The sequence below is a fragment of the Peromyscus maniculatus genome, chromosome 1 (genome assembly GCF_049852395.1).
Source record: "Peromyscus maniculatus bairdii isolate BWxNUB_F1_BW_parent chromosome 1, HU_Pman_BW_mat_3.1, whole genome shotgun sequence".
Classification (NCBI taxonomy): Eukaryota; Metazoa; Chordata; class Mammalia; order Rodentia; family Cricetidae; genus Peromyscus; species Peromyscus maniculatus.
Window position 1 is genome coordinate 132,325,932 of NC_134852.1, and position 21,452 is coordinate 132,347,383.

Sequence of the window (21,452 nt, forward strand, 5' to 3'; positions counted from 1 at the left end):
GGGTGCTCTGACCCCAGAGTATTTCTCTGCTCCAGCAGCCTCAGGCTGCCAAACTGCTGCTCATCTTTTCTGACGCTCCTGAGACCAGACTGAGCCGCAGGCTTAACTCCTTGGTCCACCTTTGGGGCCCCGGGTTGTCTCAGCTCTTTGTGGCATCTGGCAGGACCTCCTGACATCCAAAGCTGGAGGATAGTATGGCATGAAGAGGCTCTCAGAAGCGCAGGTCCTCATGGCGTGGTGAGTGTGGAGCAGCAGCCGTGGGAAGCGGTGTGTGAAGTACTGGATGAAGCCAGCGGGCAGCTGTCCTAGTGTCTGGTGTACCTCCGTTGGGAGCTCTCTGTAGTGGTGCTTCTGGGGATGGGCAGGACAAAGACCCTGGCTCAGCTATGGCAGGCCATCCCTGATCCGTGTCCCACCCAGGCTCTAGAACACACCTTATTCCTCATGGCACGGAGCAGGTCTCGTACTGATGACCCCTTATATGATCGGAACCTTTTCAGATCTGTGGGCAGAGAAATGGGCTGCAGAGGTGTCCCTACTGGGTCCCTTCCCCTCAGGCCCACCCACGTGTGGCCTCTACCTGTCTGCAGTGATGCCGAGATGTGATTGTGCCAGTTTCCCCGGACCACCTGGTGGCTTCCTGCCTCCAGTGCCATCACAAGGGGTCCCTGCTCGGGCTCCTTCTCCAACCAGTCGCTGACATCCTAGGATCCCACAGAGCTCCTAAGTCTCGTGGACAGTATCAAGAGGCCCCAGGGCCAGGGTTGTGTTATGTGGTTAATGTTGAAGTAGCAATAGCCCCTTGACTTGGGATGACAAGGGCTATTTCCTCCTGGAAAGTATGGCTTCCCTGTGTCCTACCTCCATGCCACCACCCACCTTAAGGGAAGCACTGTTGCCTCTGTTCTGTAGGCAGGCAGCCTGCAGCTCAAGGGTGGCCCCTTGCCCAAGGTCACAAACGGAAGCAGAATCTGCACTGATGTTGCAGCATAAATGACTGCAGATGAGAGAAAACTGCATTTCCATACAGGGGAAGCTAAAGCAAATGCAGATGCTGGGGTCCAAGGTGCTAAGACTGTCTTCCCTCAGCCCCTCTGACTTCCCTTTTCTTGTTCAGAACTTGTGATGGTTTGAATGAGAACGGCTTCCCTAGGTTCGTGTATTTGAATATTTGGTTCCCAATTTGGGAAGAATTAGGAGGCGTGGCCTTACTGGAAGAGGCGAGTCACTAGGGATGGGCTTTGAGGTTTCAAAAGCCCACACCAGGCCCAGGGTTCCTTTCTTGGCCTGCAACTTGTGGATTAGATGTGAGCTCTCAGCTATGGCTCTAGCACCATGCTTGCCTGCCACCACACCACCAAGATAATGGACTGACCCTCTGAAACTGTAAGCAGGCCCCCAGTTAAATGCCTTCTTTATAAGTTGCCTTGGTCATGGTGTCTCCTCAGAGCAATGGAACACTAAGACAGGACCCAAACCTGGAGCTTGGGGGGCCCTTCCCAAGATCACCATCTGACCTGGAAGAACTGGAGTTCCTTGGCTCTGCTCCAAAAGAGGGGATGGGCCAGCACCCATCCTGCTGACGGGCGATCCTGGGGCAGCAGGCTCAGCATGGCTGTAACCAAATCCAACGCCACAACCTTGTCTGGAGGTCAGAAAAGGGATGGTTTACAGGCAGGCACTCAGCTTCATGCTGCCTTCCTCCCGTCTTTGCTGGCCAGGCTCTCCCTTCCTCACCATGGGTCTCTTCCTCCAGATGAGCCAGACAGGGATCCCCTGAGAGGATGTTGGCCTGGCGGTAGAGACTCTCACCAAAGGGGTGGCTGCCGCCAGAAAGCACGTAATAAAACACACAGCCTGCAGAGAAGATATCCACAGCGCTGGTCTGGGGGCCAGAAAGATGGGCGTGAGAAGAAGGAAGTGGGCCTTGCTAAAAAACGTTTTGGGCCCTGTAAGAGCAGCATGCGTATGTGTGTCTGTCTGTGTGTGTGTGTCTGAGTGTTGAAAACAGGACTCACAGATGCTTCCTTTGCCTCTGCCAAGCTTCTGGTCCTGATTTTCCCTTCCTGTAGGGAGGTACAGGTAGTGGAACTGAGTGAACTGAGTGAGGCTGGCCACACACAGACGAGATCAGAGTGAAAACTGGTGACCTAGCATGGGCCTGACCACTGGTTATCACCGGGAGACAGGCAAGATGGAAGAGCTGACTTTTTCCCCCAAGTAAATTTGATAACTTAAGATTGTGTGTGTGTGTGTGTGTGTAAGGGATTTCCCCAATGTTAAAATGCTGGCTGCTAATGTGAAAACTATACTGTATAGGCAGGCTCCTAACACCAGCGTCAAGTCCCTGGGCACTTAGGTCTCCAGTCCCCGATCACTTCTTTCTCTTGTCTTTAGGAATGGGTGTGGCTCTTCTGTTGAGCCTTCCACCCACTCACCATGAATCCAGATGTAGAGTCCTGGGGTCTGAAACTCAACACGGGTCAATGGGTCAGGTGCTGCTTTGTCCTTTGTACTGCTGGGATGTTAGTTCAATTTCCCATATCCTTTTTTTTTTTTTTTTTTTTTTTTTATGGTTTTTCGAGACAGGGTTTTTCTCTGCGTAGTTTTGCGCCTTTCCTGGAGCTCACTTGGTAGCCCATGCTGGCCTCGAACTCACAGCAATCCGCCTGGCTCTGCCTCCCGAGTGCTGGGATTAAAGGCGTGCGCCACCACCGCCCGGCCAATTTCCCATATTCTTAATCCCAGGTCTACACTGACATTGCATCCTACCTAGCTCATTAGGCCAGAACGGGTGAGAGCCAGCATCTCTGTGTAGCTTGAACTCGGGAATCCTCCTGCCTCAGCTTCCTCAGTGCTGCAACTGCAGGCCACCATACCCAGCCACCATACTCGGTGAAGTACAGTGAAGGTTAAATGTCTAGGCCTGGCATGATGCCTGTAATCCCGGCACTCAGGAGGCTGACGTGGGAAAGTTGAGAATTCAAGACTGGCCTATGGCTGGAGAGATGGCCCAGTGGTTAAGAGCACTGGCTGCTCTTCCAGAGGACCCGGGTTCAATTCCCAGCAACCACATACATGGCAGCTCACAACTGTCTGTAATTCCAGTTCCAGGAAATCTGATACCATCACCAATGTACATAAAATAAAGTAAAAAAAAAAAAAAAAAAAAGGCGGGCCTAAACTAGGTAGTAAGACTCCATGTCGACAAAGTCGCTTTCTGAGTCATGTCTTCTCAACCTGGGTGGCACTGATTCAAAAGAGAAAACTGTCAGAGGGTGGGTGGTGCCCTGTGTACTATGGCACGTTACACTGTGGCATGTTCAGCAGCATCCTTGGCCTCACAGGATGACAGAGGCACTTTTTTTTTCCCCCAAGGCAAGCCAGCCAAAATGCCTCCAGACATTGCCTAATGTCCTCTGAGCTGCAGAACAGTCCCTGATGGTGATTGCTTTGGGGAAGAGGTAGTGGATTATCCCCTGGGAATAGATGAGCAGGCTTGGAGGGGCCTCTTTCAGAGGAGAGCTGGGGCATGGAGGAAGGAGCCCTGGGGCTGGTGGGCAGACTCACGGGGCTGTCTGGGGGCAGCTGCAGGAGCTCTGGGGCCATCCAACCTTCTGTGCCAGGAATGCCGGAGTGGAGACTGAAGCTACAACGGCCTGCAGGTAGCTTCTTGCAGAGGCCAAAGTCGGAGATGACCACTCTGCCTTGGCCCTGGCTGTCAGGTCCAGCCATGAGAATGTTGCCTGGCTTCAAGTCACGGTGTACTGCCGGAAGGAAGTGGAGAGTGAATGATTGCCGATGGGGAGGAGCAGGGGGCTAAGGACTGGAAACAAGACATGGTACCTATGTGTAAGGAATGTAGGTGGGCCAGGCCAGACATCATCTGCTGGAGCACCATGGTGGGCTCCAGGCCCCAACGGTCTAGGTCTGGGTTCTCCACATACTAAGATGAGGGAGAGACAAAAAACGTCACTTACCAGCCCAAGGCCACCCTCCCTCCATCCCTTCCTGGGCTCCCATCTCACCTCTTGCAAGGAGGCCTGGCAGAGCTCCAAGGCAATGTAGTGGAACTGGGGGCCACGCTCGGTGCAGAAGTAGCGGAGCACATTGGGGTGCCTGTCCGACTCCTGCAGCAGCTGCACCTCGCGCTGCACCAAGCTGAAGCACTCTCGGAGGAGCCTCTTCACAGCTACTGCCCGTCCCTCAAACTGTCCCCTGAGAGGTGCATCAGGGTTGGGGGGTGCAAAGAGCAGGTAAGGGAAAGGGCCGGGATCTCTCCCCAAGTCTGGGAGTCTGGAAGGATGCTTGTCCTTGGGTTGTTGTCAAAAGAGCTGCGAGTGATACAGCTGCAGCCTGGGCGCCCCCTGCCACTCACCGGAAAACAAAAGTGCCGCCTGCGCCACGTCCCAGCACGTCCTTGGGGTTGAAGGAGATCTTCCCCACGACAGTGGGCTGCTCTGCTACAGGGGCGAAGGTATCATTGTCCTCTTAGTGATCTATGCTCACTGCCCACAGTACGACTCCCTGCCTTCCTCTGCCAGCCCTAGTCCAGACCCACCCTCCTCCACCTTGACCTCTCTCCACCCTTCTGTGCTCAGTGTGCTGCGGTAGCTGAGAGCAAGGACCCAGATGCTAGGCACAGGGCTCCAGTGGCTGGTGCTGCTATTGATGTAGCTGGACAAGTGACTCAGCTGATAGCGATGCCACCTGTGCTGGTGAGGATCGAGTGGATAGACAGGAGTGGGAGTGTTGGCTATGGGATTCCCTTTTGGGCACCTCCTGTCTGTCTCTTTCTCTTCTCTGCATTTTTCCCACCTCTAACACTTGTAGCAATTCTTTTCATTGAAGTTGAATTGTTTCAAACAAAAAGATGAGTTTGAGTAGACAGATGCATGATGAGAGTGAGCGGTTATAGCAAATAAGGACGATCCTGGGTGTTGCAGTGCACACCTACAGCATGGCACAGTGCCCTCGGAGAGCACAGTTACAGCAGATAAAGATAATGTTGGGTGTTGCAGTGCATGTCTACAGTCTAGCATAGTGCCTCGAAAGTCTTGGTGTGTAATTAAGATGGGTGAGGTTGAGATTGGGGAGATGACTCAGTCAGTAAAGTGCTCACCTTGCTATGGGAACCCAAGTTTGATCCCAGCACCCACGTACTGCACATAGTAGTCCATAATTGTAATTCCAGGACTGAGAGGCTGAGACAGGCTGATCCCTGAAGCTCATTGGCCAGCCAGCCTAGATGAATCAGTGAACCCCAGGTCCCTTGTCTTAAAAATCAAGGTCTAGCCAGGCATGGCGGTGTGTGCTTTTAATCTCAGCACTCAGGAGGCAAAGGCAGGAGGATCTCTGTGACTTCAAGGCCAGCATGGTTCTCAGACAGCCAGGACTGCATAGAGAGATCTGATCTCAAAAGACCAAAACCAACAACAATAAAGAACCCAAGATCTATGGCTCCTGAAAAATAACACCTGAGGTTGTCCTCTGGTCTACACACACACACACACACACACACACACACACACACACACACACACACACACACACACACACACACAAATATACACACACATACACACCTACACACATACCTACACACATACACACACCTATACACATATACACACACCTACACATAAACACATACATGCCTACACACACACACAATTCTCTATTAAAAAAAAAAAACAATTATAGGGCATTGGCAAGAACAGCCCTGGGAAAAAATGGAGTCTTGTCTATAGAAAAAGAAGCAGACTCCATCCACTCCAGAGTCAGAAGGTCCAAGGAAATGGGTTTTTGGGGTGCAGTGGAATGGATATTTACTTGGATTCAGTGGAGTCAATAAATGACAAGAACTATATCTCAGGCCTGGGGTTACCTTGCTGTGGAGCCCTTAAAAAAAAAAAAAAAAAAAAAAAAAAAAAGCTGCCCGTGGGCTGGAGATGTAGCTCAGAGGCCATGCTTTGCTGGAACTGACAGAAGAGGGGCTGAGGTCCAAAGAAGAGGAGGACATGGGGTGTATACTGAAGCCTCAAGTCAGGAGGCAGGCAGACACCAGCCTGTGTAGGTGGACAGACAGCAGGTGGGATCCGTCACGAGGAAGTAGGCTGAGCAGCAGTAGGGAGGTACCGGCCCCAGCTCACAAAAGTACAAAAGGTACCAGCCTGGCTCAGAGCCAAAGAGCAGAAGACTAGTGTGAGCAATAGACACACAGGCTATACCCGCCAAGCACTGAGTGAACACCAGTGAGCCTATAGGAGCTTAAGCTAAGGATTAAACCAAGAAACATTGCGAAGAATGTTGAAACAAAATCAAAACCATGCCTAGGTAATTTACTGCTACCATTACCATTACGTTATTTTAACACTCATTATTATTAATTATTTTATTGGTTTTTGAGACAGGGTTTCTCTGTGTAACTGCCCTAGCTGTCCTGGAACTCTTTGTAGACTCAAAGAGATCTGCCTGCCTCTGCCTCCCAAGTAAAACAATTATTAACATCACCTAAGCGTGATTTTTTTTTAAAGCTACATATTCCAGGCTGGTCCTGAACTTCTGATCCTCCTGCCTCCGTTTCCTGAGTGCTGGGATTATAGGCGTGCACCACCATGCCTGGTTAGTGAGTGCCAGGGATCAAACCCAGGACTTGGTGCATGCTGGGCACGCGCTCTCCCAGCTGAGTTATGTCCCCAGCACGGACTTGATGATGATGGCAACTTCTCCCAGTGCAGTGATGCAATGAGGTGGGTGTTAGTACCCGCCCCATTGGACCAGTGAGAAAACAGGTGCTCAAAGGCAACTCTTCAAAAGTTAGCTGACAGCATTTTGATCTACACACAGTTCTATCCACAACCAGAGACCCTGAAAATAACCATAAAATTATAATAGGAGACACTTAAGGAGGCTGGGTCTTATTATCTCTTCCACCATCTGTGGTTTCTAACAATTTGACTTTGAAATGAAATTATGTTCACCTCTCTCTCTTTTTTCTATTTTTGACCCCCAAGTGTTGTTCACTCAAGTTCACCTTCAGGGTCATGGGATGGCCGGGCTTGCTCCGAGGGGCTTTGGAATCTCTTCTGGTTCGGCACGGTGGCCCTTGAGGGCTGTGTCTGAGCATCCGGTGAGGGGTCATGAGAGCTTGTGGATGCTGAAGGACTCTGCTGCTGCTGTAACACATGGGTTTTAGTAAGCTCAAGCCTTCCTCCTGATGGGCCCCACACCTGCGCCAGAGCTGGGTTCACTACAGAGCTTGGACTTAGCGCAGGAGCAGGATCTCCTGGGAGGAAGGCAGAGGCAGCTGAAGTCAGGCAAGGGAGAAACAGAGTTCTCTCTGGAAAGACTCCAATGGCCAAGGTCAGGATGTTGGACTTACTTGCCTCATCAGGTAGAGGACCCAGGCTCCCAGGAGGATGGCACTGAAGCTAGCTGCCAGCAGGTCTTGGGACCCCAACCCTGGATAAGGGTTTGAAGCTTTCTCTTCAGGATGTAGTTCCAAATCCCCACGTTCTTCCCTCCTCAGGCTCGGGAACTAGGACCAGAGCAGCTTTCACTCTTGGTGTTCCCTTCTACTGTGAAATTCCCAATTCTTCTTCCTCACTGGGTTCACAGCAGGGCTTAGCTGAAGGGGTGTGTGTGTGGAGGGGGAGTGGTCCCTCTAGGCGGGACTTGTGGCATTGTCCATAGTTCTGAAACATCATGGTGCTCAGGAGAAGAGTTGACCAAACCTACCAGAAGACCAGCATCTCTCTGAATATCATTAAAAGTTCATATGCTCGGCTGGGGTGGTGGCACATGCCTTTAATCCCAGCACTCGGGAGGCAGAGCCAGGTGGATCTCTGTGAGTTCGAGGCCAGCCTGGTCTACAAAGCGAGTTCCAGGACAGCCAGGGCGGTTACACAGAGAAACTTTGTCTCAAAAACCAAAAACAAAAAGAAAAAAAAAAGTCATATGCTCATGGGATATCGCTGAAACTATGAGATTCACCTCTAGAGATTAGGAATTTGGTGGGTCTGGAGCAAACTCCCAGGGTTTGAAAACCATTGCTCCTTCTAACCTTGAACAACTTCCTAGCACTTCTCCAATCTCTCCCAGGAGAGCACGCCTTTATAGGTTTTTCTGTTTTCAATTTCTCACTTGATGAATATTTTACAATGTTTACACTGAAGAATAAGAAAAAAAATCTGGGAACTAGGATTTGTGATTTAGGAAGCCAATATCATTTTTAACATGCCTGGTAGTAGCCGCAACAAAATGTTTGTTTTCTGGGGACTTTCATGAGATTAACTGGGGAAGAGGTACAGGGGGCTGCAGGACATCTCTGGGTCTACACATCGCCCCTGGTATCCCAGGACTAACCTGGAAGAGAGCTGGAGCATGGAGGTCCTCTGGGGCTCTTGTCTCAGTAGACCCTTTCCCTGGGGTGGGATGAACCCTCAGCATGGTGGTGTGCAGGACTGGGGGAAGTTCATGGTATCCTAAGTGGTAGGAATAAAAGCCAGAGAATAAGAGCCAGCGTCAAGGATGCTTTCAGTGTTCCAACTCGGAAACTGGGCTTATAAGTCTTTTATCTTCATCTGCTCCAAATTAAAGTCAGGGGACCTCACCAATGAGTAGCCACTGGCTGGGGAGGGCCACACTGCCTGAGGGGTATCTGACAGCAGTGCTGGGTGAGCCCTCTCGCTCCCCTGAGACTTGAAATGTCACCTCATCTGTTGTGGGGCCGTCCATGGGTGCCAGGGTCAGTCCACGGGGCTACGGCAGAAGATGGAGAGCCACAGGTGAAAGAAACCGCTTTCCTGCTCTGTCCCTCTTTGCAGTCCACTCAGAGATCCCCTTCTCACCACGAGGGCCACCCCAGTGTGGACCAGTGCTTTGGAGACATAGAAACCAGCTTCTTCTTTCCCCACATACAGTGTCATCCTAAAGAGAAGGGAAAAAGAGAAGGGTGAGTGATGCTGGCGGATAGCTTCAGCATTACTCTACTTATGTCCTTTGTAGTCCCTTCCAGATTGACTCTGGGATTGACCATGTGACTTTTTTTAGCCAATGAGACAAGTGAGACCCAGGCAGAGACCTGAATGGTGCTTGTGCATTGGGAGTTGCCCCTCAGTACTGTTCTCTGAAGTCCTGGGACTGCCGTGTAAGGAAGCCTACTCTCCACAAGGGATGAAAGACCTTATGGTATACAAATGAACCATTCTATTCCTCAGCCAGCTGGCCCACCAGCTACTAGATAGGTGAGTGACACTATCCCAGTTCATTGCCTCCACCAAGTCATCAGTTGATTTTAGAGACCAGAAAAACTACCTGGATGACCCAAAAATCTTGGACAGCAGATGTCTGTTGCTTTTAAGCTCCAATTGTTGGAGTAGTTTGTTATTCAGCAAAGCTGTTACAAAATCTATAGCAACATTTTCTCAATATATGTCTCATTTTTTGTTTGTTTATTTTTTGAGACAGGGTCTATCTGTGCAACAGCCCTGACTATCCTGGAACTCACTCTGTAGACCAGCCTGGTCTCGAACTCACAGGGATCTGCCTGCCTCTGCCTCCTGAGTGCTGGGATTAAAGTCATGTGCTACCACCGCCTGGCTCACTTTTTTTTTTTTTTGAAGATGGAGGGGGTCTTACTATGCAGCTCAGGCTAGCCTCAAATTCATCATGCTCCGTCAGCAGCATCCTGAGTACTGGGATATTGGCATACACCGCCACACCTGGCCCAGACCTCTTATAAGAACTCAGTTTTCTAAATTGGAACTTGTCAGCTCTCTTTTCAAACTTTTTGCTTTTTTCTCTCTTCCTCCTTTAGTGCTTTGAACTTGATAGCAGCCATGAACTTCTAGAACTTCTAGGAGTCTATAAGCCTCCTTGCTTATAAAGGCTGAACTCTAACCATCCTGATCCTCCTCATTTCCTCTACTCCTCTCTATTGCCCTCTACTTAGTACCTTGAGTTTTTTCTGGTCCAGCCTTCAGCATCATCTTCTTTCAGTGCAATACATTTTATTTTTTAAGTGTATGGGTATTTTGCCTACATGTATATTTGTACACTACACACATGTATAGTGCTCACAGATGCCAGAAAGAGGGCATCAGGTCACCTGGAGCAGAAGTTACAGACAGTTGTGAGCTGCCATGTGAGTGCTGGGAACTGAACCTGGGTTCTCTGGAAGAGCAGCCAAAGCTTTTAAGCACTGTACCATCTCTCCAGCACCCCTGTGTGGTGTGTGTGTGTATGTGTGTGTGTGTGTGTGTGTGTGTGTCTCCAAGCAGTTTTGGCTGGCTTTAAACTCATAGAGATCTACCTGCTGTTACTTCCTGAGTTCTGGGATTAAAAGTATGCACCACCATGCCCAGGCTCATGGTGTCATGTTTTCCCTGAACTCATTCTGAGATATTCTTCAAATTGTAACCAGAATAATCGTTCTGAAATGAGAACATGAGTCAGTCACTTCCTTGCTTGGCACTCTCCAGGGACTGCTCCTTAGCCTCAGGAACAAAAAATCCCAGCCTTCTCTATGCGATCCTGGCTTTACTTATAGCCTTAGGCCTGAGGCTGCTTAGAACTATGACTCAGCCTTTGACTTTCCTTCTGTATCCCGTGTGCCATGCCTTCTCCCATTTTCTGTTGATCCTTTAGGCCTTACATGAGATGTTTCTCCCTCTAAGAAGCTTTCCACGGCTTCTTCTTGTTTCCAGTCTCAGTCTGGGTTTCTTTGCATGCATTGCCATCACCACCTGTCTGTCTCTTTACCCTTATCTCACCACGTCATAGTTCCCTTTTCTGTGTCTGTCCCTCACTAGACTCTGAGCTTCCTGTAGGCAGCAACACTGTCTGTTGTTTGCTGTTGGCCTCTCAGAGCCTCGCAAATGACTAGTGTACAATAAGTGTCCAGTGAGCCTTTGTGGAGCAAACGGAATGAACGGGCAGCCCCCGACTTCTCCAGTCTGTGTCTTAGGATGGCATAAGGGAGGGGGACATTTGAAGTATCTGACAATCAGTTCAATAGGGCGTTTATGGAACAAACCAGGTGGTGACCCAAAGTCTCCTCCCAGGACAGGCTTTACCCAATCACTTGTTAAATGGTGACTGTCCGGATGTCCTGGGGACACTGTCTTGACACCTGATTCTGCTGTATTGGTGGGTCATGGCTGAATGTCATGACTGGCTATTCGACTGGGACTGTACCACCTCCAGAAATTCCCTCCCTAGGCTCTAGATAGGGACACTTACAGAAGCTGGATGTCTAAGGAAGAGAAGCCGGTGGCTGTGTCCTGGGAGCTGGAGGCAGGAAGTCGGATGTGGCCCCAGCGGAGGAAAAGAAAATGTAGGGTGTCCCTAGCCAGTGTAAGATGAGGCAGCTGGCGCAGGCCATCCTGATGCCATGTGTAGATGCCCATCACGGGCACTCCCAGGTCCTGTGTCCACAGTACAGTTCCACTTCCTGGGTCCACAGTGAGCAGCAGGCCCATCCCACAGGATGTCAGATGGCTCATGTCTATCAAGAAAGACGGCTGGGGAGATGTCAGAGAGATCTTATGGGACACACCAGAAAGCAATTGGGGTGAGGGGTCATTCAAGTGTGCAAAGGCCATTTGAGGTCATGTGGAAGGTTACAGGGACCTAAGAAGATCAACCAGAGTTTGTTTCAAACAGGAAGGGATTGGTTGGGGCCATCTAAAGTTGACTCAGGTGTGTCTGTGAGTCTGGGTCATTTGAAAGAGTTAAGATGAGAAATCATTTGAGGGAAAGATCTTAGGATGTAGGTCATCAGTCATAGAGATGGTCAGATTGATGTCTACTGAGATCAAGTAGTGTGGCCTAGAGGCAGAGAGGGCCTTTGGGAAGCACATATAGACTATGAAGGGGTCAGTGAGGAGCCTTGGTGGTGTCACTTATATGTCAGAGTCACTTGCATGGTGCCTCATGAAGAATGATGGAGTCAAGATTTGAGGAGTCACTGAGGAGTACCCGTGAGGTTCCTCAGTGCGGTGGTTTGAAATAAAATGGCCCCCAAAGGGAGTGGCACTATTAGGAGGTGTAGCCTTGTTGGGGTAAGTGTGGTCTTATTGGAGGAAATGTGTCACTGTGGAGGCGGGCTTTGAGGTCTCGTATATGCTAAAGCATACCCCCACTTCTCGTATATGCTAAAGCATACCCCCACTTCTGTGAGTCAAGATATAAGCACTCTCAGCTCCCTCTCCAGCACCATACCTGCCTGCATGCCACCACACTCCCAGCCACCATGCTTCCTGCCATGACAATAATAGACTAAACCTCTGAGCTGTAAGTGAGCCACTTCAATGAACTGTTTTCCTTTATATGAGTTGCCGTGGTCATGGTTTCTCCTCACAACAACAGAAACCCTAACTAAGACACCTGGGAAGTTGGGTAGAGTGGGTATAATATCAAAGGGGTAGCAAGAGTTATATAGAGGAGTCACTCAAGACTATACGCGGAAGTCACTCACCATGTTGAGGTCAGTTAGGACTTGATGGGATTGCTCAGGGTGTTGGGGAGGTTGCTTGGTGTCCCTTAAGATGTAAGGAGTCACCCCAGGCTACCTGGCTGCGGTCATTTGGGGTATGGATAAGTTCAGCTGTATTGCTCAGGCTATGTGATTACCAGTCTGGGTGCTGAGAGTGATCTCAGGCCATCTGTATCAATCAGCATGTGAGGGGGCATCAGGTAGGTGGATCAGTATGTGCTGGGACTTGGTCCTGATGTCACTCAGGGCTTCCCAGGCTGGGGACTTTGATCCAAGGTAAGGCTGAGAATGGTGACACTCACATTTCCCGGGTGAGTCATCCATGGGGGGCGCTGAGTAGCGGCTGTAGGTTGTGTTCCAGCGCAGGGCTGGAGCCCTTGGGTCATGCATGGAGACTGTGTACTCTGTGTGTCAGAAAAAAAGGTTTCCAGGAATATAGTAATATGGTGCTTCCCCAACCCGACTCCAGAGACTGTCCCTCTTTAGGATTAGAGGCTTCCCAATTGGAGGCCTAATGGTCAAGCTCATCATTCTGCCTCTAGCTCCTTGATCAGTACTCAGTAGAATGTTTATTGATGATTGTCAGATTGACTGACTAGCCTGCATTCAGCTTGGATAGCAACTGTCAGGCCTGGGCAAAGAAAATGAGGCGGTTTCACGGAGCGTAGGGAACATCTGACTTACGTGTTCGGCCGATGTAGAGTCGAGGAGTAGAAAGGCCCTCTGTGGTCAGTGTCATATGAGTCTCCCCTGATTCAGGGTCCACCACAAACCAGGTATCCTGCTTCCGGCCTGTGGAGGAGGGAAGTGAGCCAACAGTCAAGACGGCGTAGGAGAGGGTGTGTGTGCCCTTTTGTTCCTGGCCTACTTGGCCTGGCATGACCCAGGTCCCCATTCCTACTGGCTGGATTTGGCCTCCACAGGCTGCAGGGATACTCACCTGTGTAGAAGACCCCATCAGAGCTGCGACAGGGAGAGGCATGAACCAGCTCCGGGATGGTGAATGGCAATTTCTGAGAGGGAAAGGGTCCAAGAAGGGGATAAGGGCAGAAACATGCAGAACACTTGCTGTGCCACACTCTCCCAAGGATGACCAAGAGCAACCTAGTCACTGGGCACCTTCTCTTCTCCATTTCCCAGGGGAGGAAACTGGGGCTTGGAGAGGCCCAGTAACTCAGCGCGTGACACTCAGGTAGGGCCAGCATCCTTAGTCACGTTGCTATAAAACCTCATGAAGAACCACAGAAGATCCCACACCGGGTACCAGGACACCACATGATCCACTTGATTTCACCTGGTGACCTCCCCCAAAGAAATGAACATACACACATGCACACACGACACAACAGAGACACCTACACACCCCCACAGACACCCCCACAGGCTTTAAAACCCAGTGGCCACAAGACTCAGTGAGACTGAAAAGCTATTTGGACGCAGTGTTGGTGGTGAATGGGGATCTGCCCTCTCACCTTCCCTGGCTCTCTCTCTCTCTCTCTCTCTCTCTCTCTCTCTCTCTCTCTCTCTCTCTCTCTCTCTCTCTCTCTCGTCAGGAATCAGATCCCAGTCTGTGTTATGTGAGTGAGTGCCCTGTATTCAGGTTTCTTATGGGTTTTCACAAGGGGCACAGAGTGAGGTGAGCATATATACAAATCACCAACTTTCAGAAACAAAGCCATTCAGCTGACACACATGCATGAGCAAACTCAGTCCAGACTAGCAGAACTACCCAGCCTAATTTTGAGGTTTGGGGCGTTTTAAGTCTTTGAATTTGTGGGTGATATGTTATTTAGCAAAAGCTAACCAATACAGTTTTCACCTTAATGCCCTCAGAGTCCTGGAGATGCACCCCCCCTCCATACACTCAGAGGTCTGATATTCTGCTCTGCAGACACAGCCACCACCACCCCCCCCTTTAGCAGACAGCCTTTCATAGTGCTCGGAGCCCTGTCTTACAGCTTCAAAGGGCATCCCACTCTGACACACTGTCCTGCCCACACCCATCCCAGGCAGTGAGGGGAAACAGACCATCAGCCCCTGCTGTTTCTGGGTTCCCAAGATGTACAGGCTGCCATCAGCTGGGTCAGAGAGAAAGGCCGTTCTGTGGAGCAGAGAGGGACATGGGGAAGGCTAGGTGCGTAGCCCTGGTTTCATGAAGGTCTTGTCCCTCCACCTTCTCAGCTAGTAGGGCCCATCTTTGAGGGAGACACCTTGGAGCAGCAGGAATCCTTTCCACACCAAGTAAGACTAATTCTGTTCCCTAAAACCCTCACATGTGCCCCCAAACCCCTCATACAACTATGGTTCCCCCCGACACTCTCTCTTTAAGAGGTCCCAGTTCACTTACTCTGTGACATACATTGGTCCTTGGATGATGGGGTCTGCAGGGGTAAAGACATGGAACTTGAGTCTTTTTTTTTTGCCTCTATTGAGAAGCATAGCTAAAACATACCAGCATTTACCCTGTGCCAGATGCAGAGCCCAGCAGGTGGCAAGAGCTCTGTGGGTAGTCTCTGCCATGCTACTTTGCCCCAGTTTGTAGGCGAAGCCGTTGAGGCTCAGAGAGTGATTTTTCCCAAGTTCACACAGTTGGTTAAGTGGTGAAGCTGCCTACAGACATTGGCTTGCTGGACCCTAGTGTCTGTGTGAGTATGTGTGTGTGCACATTCGTATGCATGCGTTCGTGTATGTGTGTGAGTGTGTGCGTGCATTCATGTGTGTGTACCTGTGCACATGTGTGTGTGTGTGTGTGTGTGTGTGTGTGTGTGTGAGAGAGAGAGAGAGAGAGAGAGGGATCAGGGGTGTCTTCTTCTCTTTGAGACAGTATCATCCCATGAACTTGAAGCTTACAAATTTGGCTAGACTGGCTGGCCAGGAAGTCCCACAGATCTTCCTGTTTGTGCCATTCCAATGCTCTGGATGTTTTTTGTTTTTGTTTGTTTGTTGGTCTGTTTTTTTATGTGGGTGCTGGCGACCCACACTCAGGTCCTCACGCTTGTGTGGCAAGTGCTTTACCAACTGAGCCGTCTCCCCAGCCCGGTAGTGCTCATGTTCTTATCTTCTACGCCAAGGTGGACTGCCCACTGTGCCACTGAGAGATCTAAGGAGAGAATGGTAGCTATCCTTGCTCACCACCCTTCAGTGTCCACTTCAGGTCGCCTGTCTGCTTGTTCAGTGCGTGGAGACTTCCGTCCAAGGTAGACACGAACAGAAGGCTCTCTGGCCTGAGGGTCTGGACCTGGAACAGGAAACAAAAGTCATCTCATCTAAGGGTGCCAGGACCGCTTTGCCTTTGCCGCAGGCAGGAGTGACTATGACTTCTCTGGCTGAGGAGACAAAGAGAAGAAGAAAGATGAACTTGACCTTATTGGGGGGGGGGGTGACAGTGGGAGCTAGGGGAGCTGAGGGGACTTTGACTCCCATTTCCTCCCTTTCCCTTCACTTCCTTCTGTCTTCCAAAGTAGACTAAAATGCGCGCGCGCGCGCGCGCGCGCGAGCGTGCGCGTGCGTGCATGCGTGCGTGCGTGCGTGTGTGTGTGTGTGTGTGTGTGTGTGTGTGTGTGTGTGTGTGTCTAAGGCAGAAAGAAGTCAATGTCAAGTATCTTCCTTGATCACTTTGTACCTTATTTATTGAGACAGGGTCTCTCACTGAACCTGACTGGCCAGTGTGCTCCAGGGATCTGCCTGTCACCCCACCACCAATCCCAACCCCTGCCACCCAGCACTGCGGTGACATTTATGCCCACAGTCCTCAGGCTTTTATATGGGTGCTGGTGACTCAAACTCAGGTCCTCGTGCCTGAGTGGCAGACAAAAGGGCTTCCCGGATCCATACAGCCTCCCCCTGGGACGGGACCTGAGCGTCCTGGCTGCACAGAGCAGGGAGACTGGGGCACAGGGTGGCCAGAAATGGCACAAATGGGACATAGAGTCGCCTCCAAGATGTGGATGCCTCTCCTTCGTCACAGGTGTGCCTCTTTCCAGAAGACCCTTTGTGTCTCCCTGGACTGGCTCAGGTGCTTTCGGTGCCAAGCTTTGTGGTCCCCCTAACGGCGACAGGAGGGAGGCTGGAGCTACCTTATATCTGACCGCTGCTGGACTCACTTGCCAGCTCCGGGCCCTCCTTGAGCAAACAAGGTGAGGCTGAGCTCGGAGCAGGAACCCTAACATCCGGGTGGCCCAGCCGCACCCCTGCGAAGGCCACATCCTGCTTCAGGACCCTCAGGTCTCGGGTGGAGCCAGAGGTCTTTGCTGGAGAGTCAGGAGCCCACCAGCTCGACCCTCTCTTTTGGGCCTCAGTCTTACCGTCTGCAACATGACAGAGAGAAGGGCTGTCCCAAAGAGAATTCTGTCCGCTCCTTATAGTGCTTAAAATACTGCTTTTGATTAGCTTTCTGTCATCGCTTTGTGAGACAAGGCCTCCTCTTGTAGCCCTGGTCTTGTAACCGTGTAGAGCAGGCTGACTTTGAACTTTTAACAATCCTCCTCCTTCTGCCTCCAGAGTTATGGAATTAGAGGGATGTAATACCATGCCCAACATTAACAGCTTTTTTTAAAACCAGAAATTAATTAATTAATTGTTTCGAGACAGAGTCTCTCTGTGTAGCTCTGGCTATGCTGGAACTCACTCTGTAGACAGGCTGGCCTGGAACTCAAAAATCTGCCTGCCTCTGCCTCCGGAGTGCTGGGATTAAAAGGTGCGCACCACCGATGCCCAGCTGAAAATTTTAATTTTAAGAATCCAGATTTTTATTATCATTCTCATTTCTAGTTTTTTTTTTTTTTCTAGAAATGTCAGATCTGGACATACCAGGCTCCCATTATTATTTGTCAATTGCAGACGGAGCCTGAGCTGGGAGAGGGGCCGCCAGTGTCTAATTCTACTCTGTCCCTTTAGCTGGGGGTGAGGGGTGGAGAAGGGGAGAGACTGCAGGTGGGATGAACACTTGGACCCCAGGCTGGCCCGAGGGAACTAATCAGGTCCCAGCAGGCAGGTTGGACCAGATCTCTCTACACTTGAAGATAGACAACTTGTCCTGGAAGTTCTGAACCTGAGGGTAAGGAGTGGTGGTCCAGTCACACACAAAGGGAAGGCACATCATAAAGCTCCAGAGATTGAACCATAGTTTCACAGCAGAAGACCCTAAATTGATCATACTTTTCAGGAAAACTGGATTCTCAAAGGGTTTTAGAGCCTGACGTTAAAGCAGTCTACCGTCTCTTCCCCACCGGCCCCTCTCCATCTCTGTTGCAGAAGAGGCTGGCCTGGCACATCTTCCCAGCTAGGTTGCAAGAGGAATCTCCAAGTTTATGAGGGGTTCACTTGCTAGTGGTCCATTTGGGCGATCTGAGCCCAAGGGAAGGAGGGAGAGGCCTCCCTACTGACCAGCTACATCCCCAGTCACCTGGCCCTGCACTCACCTGTGGTCCAAGCATCCCCAGCAAAGTCAGGAGCTGCAGCAGGAGCCCTGAGGGAGACCACAGTGGGGACTCCCAGGCTGGGCTTGCCATAGCCTGTGGGCAATCACAAAGTCAGCAGCTCCCTCTACTCACTCCAGGTGACAACTGAGCTCTTTCTACAGGGAGTCTCCGCCCCCGGCAGAGCCAGCTGGGGAAGCAGAGTCTTGGCTGAAACCTCACCCAGTGGTGGCCCCCGCCCTTCCCATGGCACCTACACCTCACTCAGTCCCTTCCACCTTGGCACCAAACGTTGCCAGTTTGAGCTTTCCTGGGAGGGATTTTACTGAGGCTGATTGGTGGAGAATGTACCAAGGTCTATGCTGGCTCTTTTGTTTTATTATTATTTAAGATTTACTTATTTTATTTTATGGTTTGTTTTGCTTGCATGTGTCTCTGTGCATCATGTGAGTGCCTGGTGCCCAAGGATGTCAGAAGATAGCGTTGGATCCCCTGGAACTAGAGTTATGGATGATTGTGAGGCTCTGCCTTGTAGGTGCTGGGAATCAAACCCAGGTCCTAAGCAAGAACAAGTGCCCTTAAGCATCTCTCCAGGGTGTGCGGATTCTTCACCCTTTCTTACCAAGGCAAGGCTCAGAACTGGAACTAAAATTCAGACATCTGACCTCAATGCCTGTGCTCTTTTTTACTTTATTATTTCTTCATGTGGCTGGCCTCCACTGTGCAGTTATGAACTATGAATTAACTGATGGAGTCACTCATTTGTCCAACAGATCGATTAGGCTGAGCAAGACAGAGAAGTTCTTTGTCTTTGTAGAGCTTATAGATTACATGGTTAAGACATCAGAGCTGGGCAAGGTCAGGAGTTTGAGGTCATCTCTGGCTACGTAATGAATTTGAAGCCATCTTAGATGTTACCTAAGACCCTAACTGAAAAACAAAGAAGGACAAATGAACAAAGACACCAGACATAAAGAGTGGAAGAGAACTGTGTATGGCTGTAACCATTTTAAAAATAAAATATTTCTGTGTTGTATGAGTATTTTGCCTCCATAGGTATCAGTGGCAGAAGGATCAGGAATTCAAGGTTGCATAGTGAGTTCAAGGCCCTCTTGGGCTACAAGCGCTTCTGTTTCAAAAACAAAACAAACAAAGGATGCCACTGGTCACCTTCTCTATGCTTATTCCAGGGTGTGGAATGTCAACCCTGTCTGCTGCTCACTTTACCACACTCCCTTGGCCAGCCCCTCCCCATCCTCCTTACCTCCTACACCCGGAACAGTGCTACTCCAGGCCTCTGTACACCATATCCCTCAAATTCGGTTGTCTCCTACCTGCAGCTAGAACCCCATACATTCTCCCCACACACTGAAATGAGTGATAAATGGCGCTGGTGGCGGTGCTGGTTACCGCATTTAAAGGTCACGGTTACAACAGAACCCAGTATTAGTTTTAGAGCTTTCTTAGGAGGAAGAGGGGTGGGGGAGAAGAACCAGGCCTGGGAAAGGAGCACATGCAGTGAGAGAGAAAGATGGTGGGGAGAGACAGAGCAAAACAGAGAGAGAGTGGGGTCTGCGTCACAGCTCTTTAAAGCGCAGACTGTGTGACCAACCTGCATGTATGTGATCACCAGCGCACACTGATGACATAAGATGCAAGACCCTTTGCTTAACTCCTGAACTGTGCATGTGCAGTCATGCCGCTAGAGTGAGGGCAGAATTCTAACACACACCTTTACCTCTGTCCCCAAGTTTCAGAGAACAAGTCTCTTACTTTCAGAGGTCCCCCCCCCACCCCACACACACACAGAGTTTCTTTGTGTAACAGCTCTGGCTCCCTGGAACTCGGTCTATAGACCAGGCTGACCTTGAACTCACAGAGATCCACCTGCCTTTGCCTCCCAAGTGCTGGGATTAAAGGTGTGCACCACCATAACCAGCATCCCCTGGAACAACTTTATAAATATACACATATATGTATTTATATAATATTTATATATGTAATACACATATATCAATAAAAATGTAATTTTCAGGGCTATGGAGATGGGTCCATTGGTAAAAGACTGCCATGCAAGCATTAGGATCTGATTTCAGATCCGCGGCACCCATGTAGAAAATCCAGACACAGCCCAGTGCTGGGGATCTAAAGACAACGGATCCCTGGAGTGCACTGTGTTTCTCCCTCTGGACCAATCACTGAGGTTGGTTGACAAGAGCATTCTTATTGGTCAGGCCTGGATCATGTGTCCAGATGCCTGTGGATGGTGTTAAGGAGAGACAAACAGTGTATTTTTCCTTTCTTTTTATGCCCCCTAGTTTTTTGAGATAAGGTTTCTCATATAGCCCTGACTGTCCTGGAAGTGGCCTCGAACTCAGAGATCTGCCGGCCTCCGACAACTGAGTGCTGGGATTAAAGATCTGCGTCATCGTGCCTGGCTTAGTCTCAGTGTACTTCTCATGTAGCCACTTTCAGTTCCTTATGGTTGATGTCCATGGATTTTTTTTTCCTTTTTTTAAAAAAAAAATTGTTTTTACATTCTGACCAAAGTTTCCCCTCCCTCCTCCCCTCCAGTCCCCCTTGTTAGGATTCTGTCACTCTTCCAGCTGAATGACTGCACATGCACAGTTCAGTAGCTAAGTAAGGGATCTTACATCATCAGTGGACTGCGTGATAGTGCAAATGCGTGCAGTGCGGTCACGCAACCAGTGCATGCGTGGAGTAGCTCCATAAGCCCACCTGTGCATGTGCATGGGAATCCTTAAAAAGCCAGACATAGACTCCTCCTCTCTCTTCTCTGTTCTCTCCTCCCCCTACTCTCTCTCTCTCTCTCTCTCTCTCTCTCTCTCTCTCTCTCTCTCTCTCTCTCTGCAGGTCTAGTTCTTTTGTCTCCCCCCACCCCCAATAAAGCTCTGATACTGGGTTTTGTCATGGTTCATGCCTCATGACCTTTCAGCACAGTAACCAGTGCCACTTATCATTTTTTAAAAGAATACCCCATCTCCCAGCCCTTACCTCCCTCTTCCCACACCCCACCTCTATCCTCTCCTCCTGCCTCTGTTTCTCCCCAGAAAAGGACCGGCCTCCTATGGACACCCATCAGTCTTGGCATATCAAGCTGCAGTGAAACGAGGCTCCTCCTATTAAGGATGGATGAGGAAAGGGTCCCCAGAGCAGGCAACAGAGTCAGAGACAGCTCCACAAGAAGACCAAGCCACAGATCAGTCTCACGCTTGAGTCTAGTTTAGTTGGTTCTGTGGGTTTCCTTGTGGTGCCTTTGAACCTTTAAAGCTTTTTTGTTTGTTTGTTTTGCTTTGCTTTTTTCTGAGACAGAGCTTCTCTATCTAACAGCTCTGGCTGCCCTGGAACTCGCCTTGTATACCAGGCTGGCCTCAAATTCACAGAAATCTGCCTCCCCAGTGCTGGGATGAAAGGCTATGCGTCACCACTTCTGGTGTCAGTGGATTCTTTGTTCTGTGTGAGAAAAGAGCATCACATGTGAGGACTGACGCAGCTTCAGAGGCCTGAGGTGGAGG

The 21,452-nt window shown here is 50.1% G+C and overlaps 1 protein-coding gene across 1 annotated transcript; it reads right to left on the reverse strand.

Annotated features, from left to right (window-relative positions):
• Position 1: 1 nt before the first annotated feature.
• Positions 2–20,630, reverse strand: Ern2 (endoplasmic reticulum to nucleus signaling 2). Its single transcript, XM_006980404.3, has 23 exons — positions 20,571–20,630; positions 17,920–18,012; positions 15,632–15,737; positions 14,847–14,880; positions 14,528–14,600; positions 13,440–13,512; positions 13,184–13,291; positions 12,802–12,903; positions 11,245–11,509; positions 8,853–8,931; positions 8,616–8,763; positions 8,368–8,486; positions 7,385–7,540; positions 7,037–7,178; positions 4,379–4,463; positions 4,029–4,218; positions 3,847–3,946; positions 3,571–3,767; positions 1,738–1,885; positions 1,518–1,645; positions 581–704; positions 435–502; positions 2–351 (listed from the first exon to the last, which is right to left on the reverse strand). Exons 1-23 carry the CDS (start codon positions 20,628–20,630, stop codon positions 103–105), a joined length of 2,847 nt encoding a protein of 948 aa, XP_006980466.2. The 3' UTR covers positions 2–102.
• Positions 20,631–21,452: the final 822 nt, after the last annotated feature.

Coding starts and splice junctions, on each gene's coding strand:
- Ern2 (XM_006980404.3), bottom strand. CDS start 20,630: ATGCACTGGTTGCGTGACCGCACTGCACGCATTTGCACTATCACGCAG. Junction 18,013..20,570: donor TCACGCAGTCCACTGATGAT/GTAAGATCCCTT, acceptor GATTGCCCACAG/GCTATGGCAAGCCCAGCCTG. Junction 503..580: donor CTCGGCATCACTGCAGACAG/GTAGAGGCCACA, acceptor CTCTGCCCACAG/ATCTGAAAAGGTTCCGATCA.